Genomic DNA, 20,377 nt, shown 5'->3' with positions numbered 1-20,377 from the left:
AGACCAGAAACCCTCTCTTTCCAGCCCTTTCTCTTCCCATCAGTGGCCCCATACCCATCATGCGCTTGATGGCAAGTAGGTGGCAGTCACTGTGCCCAGCCGCCCACCGGTGCCTGTAACGGAGAGGGAGAGCCCTGCACACCTTGCTCTCCACCCTCGTGCCAGACGTGGCATCCCATGGCCTTCCCGTGCACAGGATGTCCCCTTTGCAGAGAGGACGTTGCAATAACCAGCTCAGAGCCCATCCCCAAGAAGCCCTGCAGCCCCAACCTACCTCTTGCAGGTTCTGCCAGGCATGCAGGAGCAGGCATGCAGGCATGCAGCTTTTGCAGAAGCAGAGCGTCCTCAGCGAGGAGAGCACATGCTCTCCCTCAGAAGCATCTGGGGAAGCTGGAAGATGAGAACAGCAGGCAAGAGCGGGGATTTGAGACCTAGAAATTGCTTGGCCCTGTTTGCTCTGTACAAGGGTGGAGAATATCCCAGGGACTGCTAAGCACATGCCTTTCCCTCGCAGTTGGCAATTGGTCACACTCTGCATTGGCAATTTTTTTTTTCCTTTCTTATTAGTATTATTCATGCTGCTAAATATGATCCCAGCTAGGTCAGGGCCTCATTAGCCGCGGCTGGCAGATTAACTTCAGCCCAAATACTCTTCTCAGCTTAGTACATAAGGGCGCAGAAATGCTCAGCGCTCTGACAAGGGGGCTCAGTGGTAGGATCAGGGTCTGGCAATTAATACAGGTAATTGCTACATAATGCAAAAGGTCAGGTCCTCATGGTAAATACCAGGCAACGAAGCTGCAGGAACATGGGAAGTTCTAGAAGTGTCCCTGCTGAGTCAAGTAGGTCTTACATGCCCGGTAAACCAAGCATTAAAATGACTTAAAAAAAAATCTACCATATTCAAGAAAGAAATTGATAGTAAAAGCTGGAGTACAAACCTAGGACCTTGCACAACCGTAGTTTAAGGTGTTATAGGCCCCGAAAGGATCTTGCCCCCTTCTAACACCACCCGTGTCATCACATTACTCATTGCAGTCTTCGAGGTATCTTGTACAAGAACACCCTGGAGTGCATGGGGATAAAAGCAGGCTCCCCCAGAGCTCGTGCTGTACGTGATCCTTGTGCCAAACCAACACCAGATTTTACAGCCTGGCCATTGCAGAGGAGGGAACGGGCTGGTCCTGGCACAGGAGGTACGGAGGGACAGCCGGCGGGACGTGACGGCAGCCACGAGTGCGGAGGACGTGCGGCTCCATCATCGGGCGCCGCAGCCAGGCCTCTCTGACCCCACATCTGGGCAACCTTGGACTTCGCCAGCCCTGGCAGCAGCGCCAGGTTGCGCTGGGCAAGGCTAAGACCAACCGTGTCCCCTCCGCAACCCCACCAGTGTGAGGAGCGTCAGCAGCCAGGAAGTACCTGGTGGCCCATGTCCCCATAGCCAATGTGGGTGGGCAGGTCCCCATGCGGCAGGGCCAATGGCTTGGGCTGGATCCGAAGGGGAATGAAGCCTGTGTGACGTGCGTGGTGTTGCAAAGGTGTCCTTATCTGTGTGTACAAAGAGTCTGTCTGCTCCAAGCTCCTCTCTGAGCCACCTGCCAAATCTGATCTTTGCTCACATGCCTGCCTCCTTTTTTAAAAAATATTCGTCTCCCTCGCAGACGCTCTGACCATCTCCAGGGCCTCTGCTGAAAGCTGTCCCGGAGATTAGCCACAGCAAACAGAAAAAACTAAAAATGCAGAAAGAACAGAAATGGGGAGCTGGGGAAGGAGGGGAGAGAAAAGACCTGGGTGGCCTTTCCCAAGGGGACCTGTGCTTGGGCCAGAGCCGGCCAAGGGCTGAACTACAGCCCCGCGAGAAGACAGTGCGGGCTGGGATGGCTGCGAGGGCAGCAGGGTCCACGTGCTGCCAGTCGGCCTCCGCTCCAGGAGAGGCCGTATGGAAATGGCCCCGCACATTTCCATGGCAACCATGTGCACCTTTCCTGGAGCACAACCTGCATCCACTCCCGGCGGAACCCAGCACGGCTCCGGAGCCAGACGGGAGCTGTACGGGTCTCTGAGGATCTCATTAGATTTCTTCTGAATAACTCTTTAGCAGGTGTCCCCATATTCCATGCTCCCACAGAGGAGCACATCCCTGAGGAGAATCTAGAAAGGTTGGCTGTCCTCATGGGTGCAGGGTGGACATATGCAGGCATATAAGGGCTCCTGACATCACGCTTGTGATTCATCCGTGAGACGTTGTCTGCAGCACTCTCCACCTGGGGACAACTGTAAAACCAGAGGCTGCTCCTCATTTCTCACTCAGGAGGATGAGGCAGTATTATCCACCCTGGAAAGAAGTTGTCCCGGTATTAATCACGCCTGTCAAGTCACTAACCCATCTGCTGCAACACCCAATGCAAGGCCAAGAGCCAGGCTGCTGTGCAGACCCGTTCCTGGGGACAGCTTTGCATTCCTGATTTGACAGCGCCACCTCGTGAGGTGTCCCCAACTCCTCTGCACCATGACAAAGGTGCAGAGAGCATTTTCAGCATGAGAGTCAGCATGAGGCTGTGCAGGAGATACCTGTGATCTTAAAAGCGGTGGCTCACGAAGGAACCTTTGCTCATATCGGCTGAAATAACAGGGGCAAGCTCACTCCAGGGATAGCAACCACAGTGACACAAATAGTTCGTGACAGTCACAAAATGAGAGTGCATTCTGTTAATGGCCACACCACGGCCAGACCACCTCCCCTCAAGGCGCCCCAAGCCCTGAGGGTACCAGTAGCCCTGCAGGCAGGTGCCAACTCCAAGGCAAGTCCCAGGGGCACCAGCCTTGCTGCAGACAGCTTGAGTTTGGGCACCAACGTCCCAAACACGTCCCAAAACCCGCTCTGGTTTTATGCATAACCAAGGTAAGGCAAGGGCTGTTGGGGTGAGGGCTAATCCCTGGCCTGATTTTTCCAATGCTCTGGTTACAGGTTGGAGTGTAACCTCCAAGTGTAGTTTCACCAGGCTTCTCCTGATTTGGCGCCCTGTCTCCCCACAGCCCCTGCCAACTGCCACTTCTTCTCCAGATAGACTTTAGTCCAGCTACTGCATCCAGAAGTCACACGTTATCCTGCACCACAGCTCTGGGCACAGCTCCTTTCTCACATACCCTGTGCCTCTCCAGCTTGCTGCAGTATCACTGCCCGATCTGATACCACAGCATTACAAATCAGGAGGATCAAGTATTCCCCATGGGGAGCAAATTCTTTACCCAAGCGAGGAAAGAGGTCATCGTTGCCAAAAGAGAAAGATGCAGTTTTTCCTTTCCCCTCTTCCTGCTGGAGTCCCTCTTGCCCAGGCAAGCCGAACCAGGGCAACAGAAGAGGGGTTTCCGTTGTCCAGGGCACACTTAGGAGTGTCTCCTGGGAAACTTTGGACACCACCTGAGCAAACACACTGCTACCAACCACACACCATCACAAGGTGTCACCAAGAACCTGATTTGAAGACCCAGAAGTTGCCCAAAACATTACATGTTGAAGAAGAGCTTTCATTTGGGACTGTCCAAGTGTGCTTGCAGGGCTACTAATTAAAAAGGTGAGACATTTCATTGGGAACCCACCAGAAGGACGGCCAAGCCCGCGCTGCGGGCTGCTGTGCCTCCACAGAGCACAGCAGCAGCGAGACAAGCACGTCACAAAGCAGAGCCGCGCTCTAGAACATGCTCTGTAAAGACCAGTCCCTTGGGCACAGCAACATGACGGCCACTGGTGAGTTACCTTTTCTGGAGGTTTTGGCTTCTCCAAGCCCATCTCAGCAGGGAAAAGCCAAGTCTTAGGCTTCAGAAACCTAGGTCCTGTCTGTGACACAACTGTGCTCTGTGCCTTCACCAAAATGGATATTTTCAAGATTCAAGGGCGTCCTTCCACTAGCAGGCTGCAGCCTTCGCATGCCCATCTGCCCCCTTACATCCCGTCACTCAGAAATGAATTAAACTTCACAGGATAACAGGAAGTCTTGGGTACTACAAATCCGGAAAGTCTTGGGTATTACTAATCCTGACTTTGGGATCCCGGGTAGACAGGGTGTCTGCAGCGAGTCACTGTCAACGCTAACCAGAACAACAGTCTGCCTCCAGCCTAGCGATGCTTGGTGATTTCTAGGAGCCTAGTGCCACTTGAAGAGGAGCTTTCAGGACATCAACATACCAAGGCAGAGAGGCTGGAGCAGCTGCACCAAAGCACAACAGCCATCTCCTCCTCAGGCTTGCTCCTGGGGTCTGGAGCACAGCTCCATCTCCTCCCAGCCACACTGCCTCCTTTACTTTGTCCCACTGACGTTTCTCTGAGAGAACAGCTTTACATTTTCTAAATAATCCTATTGGGCACCCTCTGGCTTACAGTGGAGCAAAGCCTGGAGCTGATGCAGCCTGAGCTAAAGCATTTCAGAGGCTGCCTCAGATCCAAATCCTCCCCTGCGTGCAGAGGGCAAGCCCACACCACGTATCCTCTACAGCTGTTCCAGCTTCTCAGAACTGTTCTTTTGGTTCCCGTGTTTTGTCATGCCTGGCAGCAAACCCCAGGTAATTTTCTCTTCTTTCCCTAGCAACCATAGCCTCTACGAACATGGGGGTTCTGCTGCAAGATGATGTGTTTGTCGACTTTTTCAACACATTTCTGAACCTTCCCGTAAGTTGACTCCTCACTATAAAGCCCAGGACCTTTCTGAATCTTCCTCAGGTGGATTTTCACGCTTCCATGGTGTTAGGGGTCCCAGAAAATTTGGGGATACACCACTTTCAGGCTGGCAAACCAGAAAAATCAGAGGCACTCAGCTTGGAAGAGGTAGTGGGAGCCTAAAAGGTCAAGAAGGGAAGACTATGCCCTTTTGCTCACAAGGGACTAGCCAGAGCAGCTGGAATCTACGCTCTCCTGCCAACCTTCATCTCTTTCAGCTCTCCTCTTCTCATTTGATACAGATTTTTGGCCAGACACCCATTTACATCAGCAGCACTGGTCAGTGGGACCTCTGGCCAGAGCTACCGAGCCACCTGGTGAGAAGATACTCACGGGGCAGCGATCCTGGGGGGACAGGGGAGGGATGAGGAAGGAGGCAGGAGAGGGGAGAGGCAGCAATCCAGCCTCATGGGCATGTGGCAGAAGCAACAGCTCGAATGTCCCCATCTCTCTCCAGTGCAGGGGATGTCTTGCAGTACTGTTTAGCAACGGGGCACCTTGCCTGCCTGCTTCCCCCCATGGCATGAGCCTGTTACTCACCCCCTAATCCTTGGGCAAGAGCCGGCTCCTTTCTCACAGCCTCCTCTTCCTCCCTTCGGGGTGCCACGCAGGATCCCAGGCTCCCAGGCTTACTGGCTTGGTTGGAGAAGCACCGGCTGCCTCACTTCTGCAGATCCAGCTTGTGCCTCCACTTCGTCCTCTGCCAGAAGCTCCTCAGTTTCGTTCGGTCGGAGGAAGCAGGTGAGTCATCGCGGCACTGAGGCAATCGCAGCCGCCACACGCGCGGGGCGGCTCTGCTGCTCAGCAGGGCTTCCTCCAGCTGCGCCTGTCGCCGTCTGCTGCCCGCCGAGCGCAGTGGGACACGGCAGAAGCACCCGCTGCTCCCAAGACACACTGCAGAGAAGGGGCCGACCTCTGAAGCTCAGGGGTGGAAAGGCAGCGTGGTCTTTATGCCCAAGGGACCAGCAGCTGGAAGACTCTGGCCCTGCACATTCTCATCAGCCCCCTCCGATCTCTTCACAAATAGAGAAGGATTTCAGCCCAAATTCAGCTCATCTTTTCAGTGTATGGAAAAGTCTGTGTATGCTATTAGCAGAGGGTATCTACAGGTGGGAAGCTGGGATTATGGCATTTTCAGTTTGCTGGCAGGCAAGGTACCCACAGCTCCAGCACTTCACTGCATTGCGTTCCTCTTGTGAAGGTGTGCCCTATGCTGGTAAAACACCCTGCTGACCTACCCCACGGGCTGTCCCACAAACAGAAAACCTCAATCATGCTCAGAGACTTAGTCCCAGAAGTCTTTGCTGCAACTCAAGCATGGTCACAGTTACCCATCGAGCTACGTTGTTATGCAAAGGCTCAATGACTCAGCAAGTCATTTCAGGGAAAGGAGCAATTTATCGAGGCCCAAGGGCTTGCTCCAGTGCTTTTTTTGGATACATTGCTGCTGCTTCTTCAGCTGATTTTACCATCAGGATGAAGGCATCTGAAAGGGAATCCCAAGTGCAGACAAAACAGATGGAAATTTGCAAGGGCAAGAGGCAGGATGGAGAAGCTGGGCAAGTTATCATGGGCATGAGCAGGTCCACTACATCTTATAACCACAACCCTGTCCAAAACTCCCATTTCCATGTGGCTCCCTGGGCTTCTGGCTTGTAGCACTGCTCCCTCCAGCAGCAAAGGCTGTGCGGGGGGACACCGGAGGATGCTGGTGAGGCTGGAGGCCTTGCCCTGGGCCTGTCCCTGTGTGCACCCGTGTGATACTGTACTTTGCACTCTCTCCCTCACAGCAAAACTGCTGAACTGGCAGAGGGCTGACCAGTGGCTGCTCGAGAAGTGCATCAGCGGGAGCCGGGGCATGTGGCGCTTCCGAGCCTTTGTCCAAGGACTGGCAGGTGGGCACAAGGCAGCCGCTGGTGTCCTCCCCAGCAAGGGACTAGCACAGAGCTGGTGGGCTGGATAAGCACTGGTGCGACGTGAGAAAATGCTGTCTTGGACACCTCTCTGGAAGACAAACCAACAGCAGAGCTGCAGCTCACGTACAGCAAGACTGCCTTGGCTCTTCTCTGCATTGCTCCCTCAACTTCTTTCCTTGTGCTTTAAAATGAAGGATACTTTGCTAATCGGCAAGGCTTTCAGGTACTCCCTCCCACCGCCTCACTCTGTCTGTCTGATCCACAGGGGAAGAGCTAACCAAGTTCTGGCTCACGACTGAAAGGATCCTGGGCCTCGATAAGTCAGACGCGACACAGAGGAAGCTCTACCTGTCCTTGCTGCACGTGCTGAAGGCCACGCACCTGCGGGAAGGCTCCAGAGTTCTCGCTCTCTGCAGGACACCCATCGGTAAGAAGCATCAGAGCCAGTGACAAGCTGCGCCCTTCCAGGGACTCTGACCTTATTCTGTCTGCTCCTAGGTTTCCTACCCTTGCAGAAATGGGATAGCCTCACCCATACAGCTTGGTTGGGGAGCTCCACTGGCACAAACAGGTCTGGATGGGGCCATGCATAATTCTCTGTGTCTATTTCAGTGCAGGAAAGCACGGACTGGCGCATGCAGCCCACCAGCACCGGGAGGGAGACCCTGAGCAAGATGCAGGCGCTGGCCCTGCTTAAGATTCAGAATTACTGGCTCCCTAACTTCTTCATTCACTGCAAGCTGAGCATGGAGAAGGAGGAATCCTGCTGGCCTCTTCTGCAGGAGTATCGGGAGCGATTGCAGGCCGACTCACAGCAGCCCCCCGGCTCTTTTAATGAACTCTTTATAATGCATATTAAAAAAAGCCAGGCTTCATCGGGGCCCTATTGCAGCAAGAAGGCCAAAGAGGAGATCTGGACTCTCATCAAAGAAGAAAGAGGCACCCAGGAAATGTTTCTGAGTCGAGAAATTAGTTTTAAGGAGCAATCACAAAGAAAGCCAGGGCCAGGCAGGAGCACGTGTAGATCGGACATGGAGAAATCATACCTGGAGGAAGGTACTCCGGGACTGATTTCTCAGCAGTCAGATCGTCCTTCATACACTGCCATTGGAGACAACGGAGGAGACACCTCTCCCAAAAGCTTTTGCCCCACCATAGAGCACTTTCTTCAACTAGAAGAACTCGGTGAGGAGCAATTGCTCTCCAACATGTGTTTCTCTACCCCGGTTGTCCGGCGGCCGTCCCTACTAGCCCTGAAAAGGTCAGGCAAGGCCTCTTCCTCCTTAAGCTTCCTTGCATGGACGCTGAGTGCTGAGGCTTGTGCAGGACAGCCCTTCAGGGAGTTCCTGAAGCGCAGGGAACGGCCCGTGGAAGTTTGTCTCCTGGACCTGTGGCATGATCTCGAGGACTTTCTGTGCGTGGTGCTGGGTTGTAGTAATGAAGGCAGTTTCTTGCTGCGCCATTTGATAGGGGTGAGGATACGCAAGACTTACCTGGGAAAAGGCTCCATTCAGCCTCTTCCCCTGGAGATGAGGACCCTCAGGAACTTGCAGGACCGCCTGCCTTCTGGAGAAGTCACTCCCTGGATATTCAAAGCCCAGGAAGAGATTTGCAAGGTACAGAGTGGCCGTGCTCAGGCTGAGATGTGCCCCTGGTCTTCACCTCCCTGGGCTGGTGGGCAGCCCTGGAGAGCCCGGTTCTGCAGAAGGGGAATGGGGCTGCGGGAGCCTCATCTCAGCCTCATGCTGCCTCACCGGCTGGATCAGATCGGCGTGCTCCTGATCGCCCACCTTGCCTTCTCCTCCTCAGGTGCTCGAGTTCTTCTATGACGAATTTCTGGCTGAAGATGATGCGACATTCCTTCAGTTTATGGTAAAGGGGACATGGTGGGGGGCAGAGAGATCCCCAGAGAGGCACGCAGGAACCACTGGGTCTCAAAAGGAGATGAGAGGGATGCAAGGGTAAACCTTTTCCAGCTCCCTGGAGCAAAGTTCCTCCATCACAACTTCCCATAACTCAGCAGCCGCAGTCCCGTGTCATAGAACCACAATAGTCTCACAAGCAAAACACTTCTGGGAAGAAACTCTGCCCCTTTTTTCCTTGACTACAGTAAATACTTCTGTAAGTCTGACTCATGGGCAGACGCACATGCGCGCTGCCCCGTCCGAGAAGCAGTGCTGGGGGAAAGAGGGCACACTGCGTTTTGGCCTGTGATTCCATCTCGCTCAAGTTTTCCACATACTTTTTCCACTGTGTAAAGGAGAGGTTTAAGGAAACAGTCACATAAACACTCATCTTACAAACTACCTCCGTTCCCAGCAATAGAAATCCAGTTTCATGCTTCTCAGCACTGCAAATGCTGGCCTTGCACCATGAAAGCTCCTCACACACAGGAACCCCAGGGCAGCCCACCCACCCAGGGCTCCTGAAGAGCCTCCTTGGGCAGCTCTACTCACTGCGGCCACTATCTGCACATCAACCAGCAGCGTTAGCCAGGGTTAGTGCCCAAAGACCTGGCTTGGGAAGAGATTTAGGCATCTCAGTCAGTGAGAAATAAGTGCTTTCAGAAATGCTGCTTAGCATCTATCAGCTCCTGACCCTGCTTGGTTAAATTCCCCCGGCTGTAAGTTAATTAGCTGCCCAGGATTTTAAGCATCCCTTAGCAAGGAAATTACTGCTCAGAGCACAGACCGGGTCTGGGAGTGCAATTAGCACTTCAGCAGGTGCTGAGGCCTTGCTGCCTGCAGGGCACCGTGCCCTAGGCCAAGCTCATGGCTTTCACTGCTCTGATGGCAGTGGAAGTGCTCAGGGACTTAGCAGGACTATTTTGGTGCTTGCTGTCAGCAGCATGTAACTCAGTCAGAAAACGGCAACCTCGCTGCTTGGTGAGTTGTGCCAAGTGCTCACCACTGGTGAAGGGCCAAAACCCGCAGGGGGGTCTCAGCAGCAGAGTCTGGCTGGAGTGAGGGATCCCCCCAAGGCCAGAGCCCATCGTACGGAAAGCGGCCAACTCAAAAGGACATGAGAGGCTACCACCTCAACCCTGCCTACCTCTCTTAGCACTGTAGATCCTTGAAAATGCTCAGGCTTGGCTCTTTTCCTGTAATCAGCGTCTGCTCTTCTTGCCATAGTCTCCACAGAGCAGTTTCCTGATGCGCAAGATGCAAGAACACGCTGCTGGGAAAGAAGAACGTATCCTCCTAGTCAAGCGGATAAATGAATCCTTGAAGCTGAGCCAAGCCCTGTATGGCATGAGGGACTTGGAAAATCTCTCCTCTGAGCACTGGCACTTAGTTGCCACTCAGGACCTCCGGAAAGGAGGCTCGATTCAGGTGGAGTTGGAACCTCCAGTGTGCAGAATTGGTAAGAAGAGCATCTGAATGTCTGCTGGGGCTGAGACTGACTCAGGCAGACAAAGCATAAGTACATGCAACAATATTGACCAGTGCCACTAACAGAGAAGTTTTTGGTACATGCTGTTTTATTGACGGTAAATGGAAAACATGGGGCAGTCTGGAACAGGGTATCTGCCAGCCATGAGCTGTAATCCAAGCTTTGGCAATGACCTAGGGACCAAGTTCCCCAGCATCAGAAGCAGCACATGGTGCATCTATCTCTGCACCAGCCTTGGTCACTAGGTCAAATAAACTACAGCAAAGTAAATGAACCTCAAAGCCAGAAACATCCCTCGTCACCGTTCTTCCACACCTCGACCTGCTCCAAGAATTCCTAGGGCTGACCACGCTGCTGTAAAACCTCAGTTTTGTCTTCCCCCATCACCTTCCTGACATCAAATTTCTGGGTGTTTGCCAGTGCAGAGAGAGTGACTGCTGCCACCTTTAACAACTTTTGGGTAATTTGTAGAGTCTTGGTCATATCTGAGAAATGCAGTGTCATTAGTAAATGATGGGAATAGGAAAGAGAAGGGAAAAAAGGATGAGTTGTGATTACGATATAGCACTCTGAGTAAGTGCTGATGGGCTTAGACAGGAGGAATAAACATTGGTTCCATCCCTTCTACTCTATCTTATACAGACTTCCAGAACATGACACTTGATGAGCTGGCTGTTAAGAATCCCTTGCTGGCTATGGATCTGCTAAGCGAGAATTACAAGCTTTTCTGTCTAAAATTTCCATCACGCGGTGAGTTGAGTCTGGGCAACCTACAACCAAGGTGGACTCATAACTGGCACACACTTGAAGGCGTCCCAGCACACCCTAGGGAGACAGGGACAAGCAGGGAACTTCCCCACTTCCATCCCATCATTTGGGAGAACATCTCCAGAGGGAGAGAGGTCTAGTCACTCTTGAAAAGCATGTCCTTCAAGATGTAAAACCAGTCAGAAAGGGTGGGAATAGTAGAACTTTTCAGCAGACACTGAGGAAATCAAACGAGAGGCAGAGAATTCCCACAGCAACCAAGAAGCCTGGGCTTTTTTGAGGCCTGTTCCCTGAGGACAGTTGTGTGCAGGCTCTGGCAGTGATCTGAGTAAGTGGCCAAATCTGTTCTGTGCCAACAGCTTTTGACCTCAAGCATGGAAAGAAGAGGACCCTTCCTGTGAGCAGAACCAAAGTAAATGCACCAAAGCCCTCTGTTGTCGTAGTAGAGAGGCCAACTGTAAGACCCAGGTATGGCATTTTGCAATACAGAGCTTTACTATTTTCTGACATTTCCACTTTCTCAAGAAGCAGATTTTCCCAGTACTTTCCTGTGTCACTGCTGGTGACAGTGACACTTCCTGTGTCACTAGTGCCACTGCTCTCTGCTTCAGAGTTGGACTCTCTCAGATATAGATGTGGGTGACATGTGGGTCTGGACTGCAGGGTTACTGCAGAAGAAGGGAAAAAGGAAAAGAGAAAATGCTTTAGCACTCATCTCGCCAGCCAGCTTTACTCCTTGCAGCTTGTTCCTGTCTTATGAACTCGATCCTAGATCACACTGACATACCACTTTTACTATAGCAAGTCAAACTCCAAAGAAGTACTTAAAGATCACCCTTGACTGCACTTAAATCTCATCCTTGCTAATTGTGAAAATATCCTTTAAAGTCCACTACCATCCACTAGCAAATTCATGCTCATTCTCAGCAGGTATATGGCCTCCTTTTCCCACCAGTCTTTTCTCATGGTAACCCATCCTTACCTTCCTCCTCCCCACGGGCTCTGTTTAGCTGCCCTAGTCCATTTGCAGGTTCGGAGGGCTCTGGCTAAGAGCTAAAGTCCTGTCTCCTCCTCAGTTCTCTGGTTAAAGTCCTCTCTTCTGACTGAGACCATGTCCTCCTCATGCACAGCAGCAAAGCTTTTCGTTGGGTGCAACTACAGCAAAAAAACACAGCAACTTGCCAGGAGAATCCCACGTAGGATTCCCAATGGCTCAATGGATGGGCAAGGCATACAAGAGAGGCTGTGCTCTGTCAGTGCCTTTGCTGGTCCATCTGCTTTGCAGATGATGTACCTCACTGGTACCAGACAAGAACACACATCTCTGTCATATTCAGGAGTGTTTCATTGGAAAAATAGGCCTGCAGGTTGGTCCTGGCTATTTCCCAGGGCACTGGCAGCACAGGGAGCATTTTCTCCCGGTGTGTTCTCCTCTGCAGGCACTTCATGGAGGTACTGCGCAACCCTGCCCATTTGGAGTTCTTCAGGAGTTTCCTCAAGGAGAACAACACAGATGGACCGCTGCGCTTTTGGCTGGCTGTGGAAAAGCTGGTCGCAGAGACCAACCCCCGGAAGCAACGCATCCTCATTAACAACACTGTCAAACTCTACTTCCATGCCAAAACCCCAGCGGGTATGCACCCTCCCTCCCTGTGCTTTACTCAGCTCATGCTGGGGGCCCTTTTTCCCTGAACAGGATGCAGGCACCTGCCAATTCTCCCTTCCCTGTCTCATGGAGTACATGTGTGCTGAGACCTCCCACTGCACTTACATTTCTAGGAAGGCTGTCTAAATCTTCAACAGCATCTTCCAAGCACTGCAAGCTGAAATTCCTGCAGTGGCAGAAATAGCTGCCTTGTCTCCTGTAGATGCTCTTTTAGATGTTTCACTCCTGAAGTGTGCAATTAGCGTGGTGTAGAAAGGAAAAGGATGAGACAGTCAAGTTCAGCAAACAGTAGATAGAACAGGCAGAGACAGGGCAGGGTGCTACTTGCAGATGTAAAGATAGGAAGAGTTTTTTCTCCTGGCAGCATGAGGGAGGCTGTGACTGCCCATCTCTTTCAGAGGAGCTGCTGGACTGCTGTGCTTCTATCATTGGAGAAGTAAGGGAGGCCAAAGTAGTCAGCTCGGCCATGCTGATCACAGCACAGACCTTTGTCCAGAAAGCAATGGAAGAACGATGGTGAGCACTCGGCTCGGGCGGCCCAAGGCTGGTTCCCAAATTTCCCGAGGGTCAACAAACACATTCTTCCTGTAGGACCCCCTAAGTGACAGGCAGCGACTGTTACCTAGTACCATATTAAGTGTCAGCCAGTATGTCCAGATCTGAGCCAGGCCCTCACCCTAATGTAGCTTCCATTGAAGCTGATGATGGATTTACTTGTTCAAGGCCAGCAGGTTTGTCTCATAAGGACCAACTGGCCGCTATGTGCCAGGATCCTGGGCTGGAGGAGGGGACATGCTACAGATGAGCAGGGTGGACATTCCCAAACACGCTGCCAGCAACAGCAGAGACCAAAGGAAGGAATCCAATCCCAAGCTGCTTCTTCCAGCATCCTCCATGAATAAAAGTCCTGGGGCACCTCAAACTACTAAGCCTGGAGATCCCTGTCAGCTGCTCCCCACCATAGCTGCCCTTCCACCAGCCTCCCAAGTCGCTGTCCTGCTGGTGCTTCTGCCTGCTGTTCATGCTTTCTCTGACTCCCCATCTGGCAGGTTTATGGACTACCAGGACCTGTTCCCCCCAGATGGTAGCCACGAGTCTCCTGCTTGTTTGCAGCGTGGGATGAGGAACTTCAAGAGACACGAACTGGTAAGGAAAGACTCCCTCCCAGAAGGCTGGGGCTGTTTTCAAGGCAGGAAAGATAATGTTGATCAAGTGGTAGTCACTTAGATGATGGGGGATGTCCTAGGCACCTGGAGAGTTGCAAAAAGCCAGACAATATTTAGTCCTGTGAGCTTTGGTGTAGGACTGGAGTGCTGCTCCGCACGGAAGTGACTAGATTCAGTCAAGACTTGCTAATTGATTCACAGTATCTGCTGTGAAACTCGAGAATCCCGAAGCCCCGAGAGAAACGCAGAAATACCAAAACACAAAGCTGTTGGCTGGGTCACAAATCCCACTCACAGCACTGAGCTCTGGTGTTCGAGTTCATGGGGACAAGCCTGAGCAGGAAGGGCTTTACCATAGCCCCGCTCTCCCTGAGAGCAAGCTGCATTGCCACCGATCATGCCCCAGTTCTGCAGGGCCTGGGCTGTGGCACGGGCTCACGCAGGCTGTGCTGCATCTCTACAGAGGAAGGCCTGGGAAGCCATTCGCAGCTGCGTCAAGAGCATCTGCAAGTTCCGGAGGGATATAAACAACGAAAGAATCCGTGCCGAGTTTGAGGACTTTCTCCGGAAGGAAGTACGAAATCGAAAGGAAAGTATGTCTAGACTCCTGCCACCCGCCTCTGCTCCCTCCCCAAGGCAGCCCTGGGCTTAGGAAAGGTAAACAGAGGAAGCCCTCCTAGCCCATATCAACTCCTCTCCCCATGTCCTCTGCTCGTGGCATATAGAGAGAGACAGAAAAGCAGGTGTCTCAGGGAGGCTGATATTGCTGTGCAAGAATCTGCTCCAAGCGAGCAGAGAATGGAAAAGAGGGTGGAGAAGAGGTTCAAAATGGGGTTGTCTCTCTTAGGTGAGTAGTTCTGCAGGTGGGCGTTTAGACTGACCCTTTGCTAGTATCCAATGTTAGCTTAGAAAAGAAGTGGCCACCCTCTTCCAGGCGCTCCAGGGACACCAGTGCTTTGGCACAGGAGTTGGGAGATGTGGCCCAGAATTTCTCACACCACACGCATACGCATTCATGCACTGCAGCTGCTTTCTGATGCTAGCGCCAGTCCTCCTGCCCCTCATTTCTCTAAGTCCATGCAATGATGCCCTCGCACATCACACTAATACAAATGCAGCAGTTGGCATCCCTCCCCCAAGAACTAGGACTCACTAAGTGAAGCTACAGTGAGACAGCCTTCAAATAAAGAAAAGGAGATGCTTTTTGATGCAACAGATAGCTGGCCTATGAACAATTTGCAAAAGGATATAGATCCTAAAATTTTATGCAGGTTTAAGAGAAGACTGGAAAAGCAATCTATTAACCCGGACTGCAAAAGAAATCTATTAAAACTGCTAGATAAACAGAAACCCCAGCTATCTCAAGGTTATGGGTATAAAACATTTGGAAGCCAGAGGGTATTGTATATGGAGGAAGTAACAGATATTTTCCGTTTCCATTTCCCAAGTTATCTGCTTGTGGCCTCTGTTGGAGGCAGGATATAGTATATCCAATACCCTAGGCAGACCAATGGACTTTATGTATCTCTTGTGGTCATCCTCCATGAAAACAATGAACATAAAGCAGCTCAGAGGATGTGAAGTCCTCCTAGGTAGAAACAGCCTCAAGAAATTATTTGCATGTAGAAAAAGCAAGCACAAATGGGGTGAGAAAAAAAATCAGTATTCCTCAGGATCAAATGCCCAAATGGCCTCAAACTCAGTGCTGGAAGAAGTAGGACAGCAGCTCTTCTCCCCTCTCAGACTTGCCCATCAACGGGACACAGAACGGCAGCACCGTGGGCACTTGCTGCTCACACACGACCTCTTCCACCATCCCAGAGGACAAGGAGATGATACTGGTGAAACGTCGCCTCTTTAAGAACCGTCTCATTACTGTCAACTTTCTTGTCAATGATCTCCACTTTTATCTGGAGATTGACAAGTAAGTCCTTCTTTCTACTGGTTTCTCAGGTGCCACCAAGTCTCCCTTGGCTCAGGAGCCCAAACGTGTCCTTCAGGTAGTGCCTGTCCCATGGCAGGAGATAAAGGCCAGATCAGTGATTCATTAGCACACACTAAGGTCTGCACTGCCACAGCTAAACACCTATCAGCACCTCTATGCAAGGCTTGTATCTGAGTATCACCCTGCAGCATAAGAAACAACCAATGTCTCACCCCCCTAGGTGTCTATATCTGACTTGCTTGAGTTCACTTGCCCTATAGCCCTGAAGAGGCCTCCAATTCAACCAGGAAGAGTTTCTGTCTGTGTATCTTAAAAGCATCTCTGATTTAACAGTCCCAAGCAATTTAATTAGGCCTTTCTTGACATGCGGATTTTGGTAATTCTCCTTTGACCACTTCTGGTCCTGTGGCAAGCCTATATAAGCAAGCTATGGCCAATGCACAATAGTTTAGCAGTTTTTACGCTCAACGATGTGCATGAGACCAGGTTTCAATTCCCTTCGTATCCTGAAGATGAGCAAACATTACATCCCATAGCTGAATGCCATGAGTAGGAGGGTGATAGAAGAGGGAAGTGGCTTTTCATCCCCGCTGTTGAACTGTTCCACATTTCATGAATTGCTTTTTCTGGACCAGTAAACAGTGAACTAAAGATCATAACTCTAACCTAACAGTAAGAGCACATTTCTCAGAGGAGGACACAAGCACATGTCTTCACAGGTTTTTCAAGCTGGCTGATGCAGCTAAAGCTATCGCAGACTGCAGCAAGCAGCAAAACCAGGCAGTTGCCTTTCTCAAAAACAAAGTCACCATCATCAGCAATGTTTTCCTGGACTCTGATATTCCGCCTAAACTGCGGGTAAGAAGCTGGGACCCACCCAGGAAGTCTGGAGGCTGCTCTCTCTTCATTGCTCAAAAACACTGCAGAGCAGCTGCCAGCAGATGTGGGGAAAAGAGGAACTGGGCAGAGCTTTGAATCTGCCCCAGCCACTCATGCTCTGAAGATTCAGGACATGCTCTAAGGACTAGAGATTTCTGCTTGGGCTCTATGGGAAGGGAACTCATCCACCTCAAGACCCACTCTGACACTTAACGCAGTCAACGCAAATGTGTGGGCACAGAAAGAGTGAGTTCACCTCTTGCCAGAGCAGGACAAGCATTGCCCTACATTTCATTCCTTTCGGTCCACAGATGTCAGCATGATCCTCTTCCCCTTCCCCACTGCAGCCACCTCTTACCCCCATGGTATACCCCATGGTATAGCCACGGCTCTGCCAATTTTCCTTTGGAAAGGGCAGCACAAGATGAGCCCTTGTATTCAGGAAAATCAGCCAGGGTATACCAGGTCTCCCCCTAGACACTCATGAAATGCAATGCAGTCAGGAACAACAACATACCCTGGTGTTCCAGGGGTGCCAAAAACTGCTTTGGTTAAGTGAGGTCTGTTCTACGCCCAGGTGAACATTTCTGAAGCACAGAAAGAATTAATCTGGAGTTTATCTTCCAAGGAGATACTGGACCGCAACCTGTACTACGGGGCTACAGTTGTCATCTTCCCCATCCTGATGCACTTCTGGAAAAGGTACCTATCTCACTTGGTAGACCGGCAGAGGTTGTGGGGATGCCAGCTTCTCTATCTGGCAGCATATTCGGGCACAATGTAGATGCAGATGAGATGCTCATGAGGAGCTCGGCTGTAGATGTCTGCTCAAAGTTTTGCTGGCTTTCACTTTAGTATTTATTATGCAGGTTCTGCATCAGGAAGGCAATGAAGGGCTTCCAGGTCTCCCAGAAAAAAAGAATGCCAAGCTCTTTGCCTGTTAAAAAAACCTTCCCCAAATCATCTGTCATCCACAGTACAGGTAAGCTGAGTGCCTGTTCCCCCTGCACCACATTTGTCCTCTCAATCTTGGCCTTCCAAAGCAGAGCTTTCCAGACCTAAGTTTCTGGAGTCCCACAAAGGTTCATGGAATCCAAACTCCCCAAAAATCTCCAGCTGTGGGTCCCCTTATAAGAGCTACACTCCCTCCAGTGCTGAAAGCAGCTTTACTGCTGCTTTTCGTTTGTGCTTGGTGCTTCTTTCATGCTGCACCAGCCACTTGTAGGACATAGTCCTGATGAGCCAATTGTTTCTCTTGTGCTCTATATAGGGACTGTTTCCAAACAGAAGGGAAAAGGGGGAAGTAGTTCTCAGAGAAGAGCCAAATAAGCCATTGAGTTGGAATATACCTGAGCTTCCCTTCCCTAGTTTGGTCTCTCATGAATTTTCACTGATATATTCTCAACACTCACAACCCCTAACATGACTTTGGCCAACCAGCTGACCAAGCAACAACATTACATATGCTCTGCAACCTCACACAGCTTTGAGGTTGTACGTGGTGTGGGTCTGGCAGGGAGTGGAGCATCCTTGGAAACATTCCATCCTGTCAAAGGCAGGCAAAATTGCCCAATGAGTTTAGATATTTCTTTGGAGAATAGGGAAGTGAGTGCAGAGAATTCATGAGCAAAGAACAATTGCATAACTCTTGTTTACTTCAAAAAAACAAGTTAAAAATACTCATGGTTCTAAAACAGAAATTTAACCAACCAGTATTTTGGACTGCAAATCAGATGAAGCAGAAAAAGAAGAGGCTACTGAGAACTGAGAATGTCAGACTTAGCAGCATTACTTCAGGGATACTTTGAACAGCTAGAATGGAGAAGAGGTTTCTTTAGATTTGAGGGGATGCTCACTGGAGAGTAGATTGGCAGATCCTACAAGGAGTGGTTAGAAGAGAGACTAATATCTGAAGAAAAAGAGAATTTTCCCCTCCTCATCCAGTTACTTTCAACATACTAAAGAATGCTAAGTGGAGGAGGGGGGGACACACAAAGAAAAGATATTAAGTGCTGTCGTTCTACCTAATAGCTTAGATTCTTAATTAGTTTCTTCTGGGAAGTAATCTATTTTTCATTTTCCCTTTAATCAAAATAGGCATGCACTACTCTTGCTTCAGTGGTAGAAAAGTCAAATATCTTGTGTTCTGCTCTCTGCAATTTAGCACCATAAAGTTTTGGCCAAAACACTTGCAAGTCTTAGATAGGCTCAGTCACATGCTTGAGTTCATCAGCTGAGCTAGGGCAATGGACCCCAGTGATTGTTTCCCTCCCTCCTTGTAATTGCAAAGACAAGTGCATTAGCTTAAACTACTCTCACACCCAGAGTTTTCACCTCAATAAAGATGTTCAGCCTGAGTCTCCACTTTGCACAGCAGCTTGATGTAGTCTCTGTGCTGAGATACACAGTAAGGCCTATTGACCCAAATGATAAGTGTCAGCTGAGAGAAACCACAAACCCATATTATTCCTCAGACTTTCCATCTATATTACTTCCCATCTACATTCCCTTACTTCCCATCTACACTAACAAATAATTACCCCTGCCTTCCTCATTGCACTTCCAGGGCTATCTAAATTGATGGTGATCTTTCTGTCAGTAAATTTAATCATGAAGTGAATGTCCCTGCAACAACCTCTTGTCCCCTAGCCACAACTCCATGGCACCTGCTCCATGGTATGGATAAACAGCCAAAACCTGAGTTGGATCAGAGTCCAGCAGCCTCTACTGGCATATCACAGAAAGGCACATATAATCTCTCAGACCTACTATTTCTGCTGCCCTGTCCTGTGACTCTCTCATATTCAGCCTAGCTAAGTGACAAGAAGAGCTGCTGTCATCCCTGGCATGGGAAGGCCAAGGTAACTGCAGGATACAGCATAGACCAGCATCAGCTTTGTGTCACCTGCCAACTCAGGAGTTGCAGGCCTACTCCAATTCAGCATCTCCAATTCCGCCAGAAGCAAACCCAATGGACATGCAATCCAAAAAATAACTGCTGCTTCTGACTGCACTGATGCATGTGCAACTCTTTGCTTGGAAAACTTCCCTGGACTTATCACAGCTTATCACAGATAACCTTTACCTTGCTTTTCAGTTAGGTAAAATTGGTTGTGTTATTATGTTGTCTTTATAAGGCACTAAAAATCCTGGGGAAAATATCTACCAACTCCAGAAAAGTCCTCTTCCTGCCCATGTCTTGCTTTTATCTTATGCAGAGGGCTGGTTCTTTGTACAGAAGCTGGTCAGGGTACTTCTCTTCTTGCCTGGGAGAGCGGCACGCACAGTTAGCGGGATGCCGCACTTGGATTCAGCTTCCAGCTGGTCGCCAGGTGTCACTGTGGCACCGTTTGTGGCCTTATGTTGCTGGGCACAGTGACTATTGCCTGCTGAGACTGGATGCATCCCGCGAATCCCACATTTAGCATGTATGAGCAGAGTGATGCTCAGGGGAGAAGCCACCCCCACGGGCACAAAACTGAGCAGGGCTGGGAGCATATCCATGCATGTGGGGCAGCTGGGTACATGTGGGTCCTCATCTCTCCAAACGCCATTTAATTCCAAGGGGAGAAGGCTGCCCATGCTCTCTGCCTCATCCGAGGGAGCTGAAGGGGCTCTTATTTCAGACAGCGGAGCAAGGGAGCGGGTTCTCTGGGATCATCTGCTTACTGACCTTGTCATACCAATGCTTCTCCTCACCAGGCAACTGCCCCATCATCCAGTTCACGCTGCGGAAAGGGATCCAGGTCTTTCTGCCAAAGGCTCAGAAGAAAAAGAAGCTGCCCAAGAAGCAGAAGGGTGGGTAGCTGCAGAAACCAGAATCTCCTTCTCTAGTCCAGCTCTAGGGAAGGGAGGTGGGTTTTCACAGTTCCCTTCCTTTAGTCTGTGTTGAGAAGTTTGCACCTCTTGTTCTTCTCAGCTTCAAATTAA

General features: G+C 50.6%; 1 protein-coding gene across 1 annotated transcript; it reads left to right on the top strand.

The window, feature by feature from the left end:
• The first annotated feature begins 3,735 nt into the window (after positions 1 to 3,735).
• RGSL1 (regulator of G protein signaling like 1) lies at positions 3,736 to 20,377 on the top strand. Its single transcript, XM_088524882.1, has 19 exons — positions 3,736 to 3,748; positions 4,584 to 4,666; positions 4,957 to 5,031; positions 5,326 to 5,455; positions 6,505 to 6,609; positions 6,896 to 7,057; positions 7,243 to 8,246; positions 8,440 to 8,547; positions 9,762 to 9,993; positions 11,151 to 11,259; positions 12,231 to 12,424; positions 12,856 to 12,973; positions 13,507 to 13,603; positions 14,087 to 14,216; positions 15,367 to 15,547; positions 16,288 to 16,426; positions 17,025 to 17,149; positions 17,317 to 17,429; positions 20,150 to 20,377. The coding sequence occupies exons 1-19, from the start codon at positions 3,736 to 3,738 to the stop codon at positions 20,251 to 20,253; spliced, it is 3,222 nt and encodes a 1,073-aa protein (XP_088381008.1). The 3' UTR covers positions 20,254 to 20,377.

The sequence above is a fragment of the Tinamus guttatus genome, unplaced genomic scaffold (genome assembly GCF_059628265.1).
Source record: "Tinamus guttatus ecotype Peru unplaced genomic scaffold, ASM5962826v1 Tinamus_guttatus_pri_ptg000215l, whole genome shotgun sequence".
NCBI lineage: Eukaryota > Metazoa > Chordata > Aves > Tinamiformes > Tinamidae > Tinamus > Tinamus guttatus.
Note: the sequence above shows the minus strand (reverse complement) of the source record. Positions and strands in the feature narration are given on the sequence as shown.

Coding starts and splice junctions, on each gene's coding strand:
- RGSL1 (XM_088524882.1), top strand. Junction 4,667..4,956: donor ACACATTTCTGAACCTTCCC/GTAAGTTGACTC, acceptor CATTTGATACAG/ATTTTTGGCCAGACACCCAT. Junction 17,430..20,149: donor ATCTGTCATCCACAGTACAG/GTAAGCTGAGTG, acceptor TCTCCTCACCAG/GCAACTGCCCCATCATCCAG.